Genomic DNA, 2,284 nt, shown 5'->3' with positions numbered 1-2,284 from the left:
GTCTATTGAAGAAACTGAATAAGGGGCAAAAACCTTACCTTCGATTTTCTCAAAACAGCATTTTTCGGGAGAGCCCCCTTGTGCTTAAAGGCGACCAGTTCATAAATTGTTCTTTCTCGTTTTGGTAAACGTTTCACGGCGCTTGCAACGGTTAATATGTGGGGTTTTTTTTTGTTTGTAAAGCTTTTACGGCACTTGCAACAGTTAATGCGTTTTTCTTTTCTAATTTGTAAAACTTTGACGGCACTTGCAAAACAAGTAGGCCATATTAGTCATCAAGATAAGAGGTACAACGATGATTCGAGTCCCAGCTCAGTCCGGCTTTGTGTTCTTAAGAAATAGCATTTTACATGATTTGTTTTCCCTTTTGGCTCGGCACTATCGGAGATGGGCGTTAGAATCGCAGGTCCCGCCTCTTAGATAACAATACACACTTCAACATAAGTAAAGGACCACTTGCAAATTAGGCTAAAATTCCCGGATGATTTCCGTGCTGCACGTTGTGCTTTCGCCCCTTAAAACACTTTGCCGTCTCATCTCGCCGATTGGCGATGTTTGCCACCCAGTTTATTTGGATTTTCCCCAAAATATGATGACATTGCAATGCGCATTGTTAACACTTTCAGAGCAAAACATTTTGAAATATTCCTTGCTCTCTTTTTCGGATTTCGAAACATCAGGGCTAATGGTCAAGGTTATCCTTAACTTATGTTGGAATCTGTATAACTTTGCAGTGTGGAAAGAGACTGTTAAACGTTTTACTATTGGTCGCTTTTAAGGACAAGTGGGCTAACCCAGATTCCGGGGGTATCCAGAAATCTTGACCTACACGTATTCGAGAAGTTTAGTTTCATTGGTGTGTATATTTGTTTGGTTATAGAGAAAATCTTCTTTTCTTTTAAAGAAACTGAACAAGGAGCAAAAGCATTACCTTTGACTTTCTCAAAACAGCATTTTTCGGGACAGATCTAGCCCCTTTGTGCTTGAAAGCGACAAATTTCGCAAAATGTTTCCCCAGGTTACGTCAACGACTTTGACGCCCTGATGGAGTTCCAGTGTCATAACGACTACATCATCGCCGGCATCTCCAGTTACCATGACAACGGCAAAGAGGACAGACGCTTTAAGTTCCAGTGTTGCAAGCCAGGGAGTGAGTAGGATGATTTGCTTTTTTCATGATGGTTGTTGTTGTTGTTGTTAGCAATCCAGCTAATGACTAAAGTGTATTTATATCATTCCCAAAAGGGGGGCGAGGGGGCATTAACATCTCGAGTTCTTATGCACAGTAGAATTATATTGTTCATAACTGTGCCTGAACTGGAACAGGGAACTGAGCTGCTGCTTTTTCTTTCCTAGAGAGGTGAGCAGAGTAAGTCTGATTCACTGTAAGAACTTCTCTGTTGACATCACTGGCGCTCATTTGACCTCATACAGTAACACCTCTACACAAAAAACCCCAATCAGGAATCACAACCGCCCCAGTGGTCAGTGAACTCAGGCTTAAACATAACGTCCAGATAAGCTAGCTGGTAGCACTAGTTTTTAGGTTACGTTGGTGTGTGGATAAGCGAGAGTCGTTAACCAAAACTGGGCAACAGGATGCTACCCGGCCGTAGTGGCCACCAGTGTCTGGTACTTATTTTGTGTAAGATCTTGTTGTTTCTTTCTTTACCCTATCCGTACGCCCCGGGTCATTTTGTACCCCCGGGGTTGTATTCTTCACATTTTAAAATACTGCTAGTTCGAAGACTGCAATGCAAAACGTACAAATCGGATTAACGAGTAAATTTCCTCTTTGAAAGTGTTCCCCACGTCGTATTATACAATAGTAAAACACGGCGCATGGAAAGGGTTAATTGGTCGCTTTTAAGGACAAATCCAGTAGCTTCAGTACTTGTTAGTACTTGGGCACTTGTATGTTTTTTCAATGAAAGGCTAGATAGGAAAAGACAAAACAGGACGAAAATAAAGTATAGTATGATGTCGCTTGATGTCTTTATTCGGATAACAGTTTTGCCTAACTTCGGGGACAGTGGCATGACGCTGACAAAATGGCAGAATGTGCCTTACATCCTGAGTCCGTTTAATAACAAATCTGTCAAGATGTGGTAGGATTAGGTGCTAGTCAGTTTTTTGGCAATAAAGAGCTATTGGTGGTATCATCCTAAAGCTTGGTCATTGGCCTTATTTTAAACGAAAAAGTACCCATCTATCAAGAAGAAAAGTGGAAATGTTTGCAATTGAAGACGCTTGGGATCGCTTGGCGTAAGCGGTAAAATTAGCG

General features: G+C 41.5%; 1 protein-coding gene across 1 annotated transcript in view; it reads left to right on the top strand.

The window, feature by feature from the left end:
- Window positions 1-2,284, top strand: part of LOC101850006 (hemagglutinin/amebocyte aggregation factor) — a gene marked incomplete in the record, with an annotated part of 7,583 nt that overhangs the window by 2,908 nt on the left and 2,391 nt on the right. The window contains 1 exon segment of the mRNA XM_035970123.1: window positions 1,019-1,150. Within this exon segment, the coding sequence (XP_035826016.1) occupies window positions 1,019-1,150 (132 nt within the window).

Source organism: Aplysia californica, unplaced genomic scaffold (assembly GCF_000002075.1).
Source record: "Aplysia californica isolate F4 #8 unplaced genomic scaffold, AplCal3.0 scaffold00224, whole genome shotgun sequence".
Taxonomy (NCBI): Eukaryota; Metazoa; Mollusca; class Gastropoda; order Aplysiida; family Aplysiidae; genus Aplysia; species Aplysia californica.
This window is presented reverse-complemented; position numbering and strand designations above follow the sequence as displayed.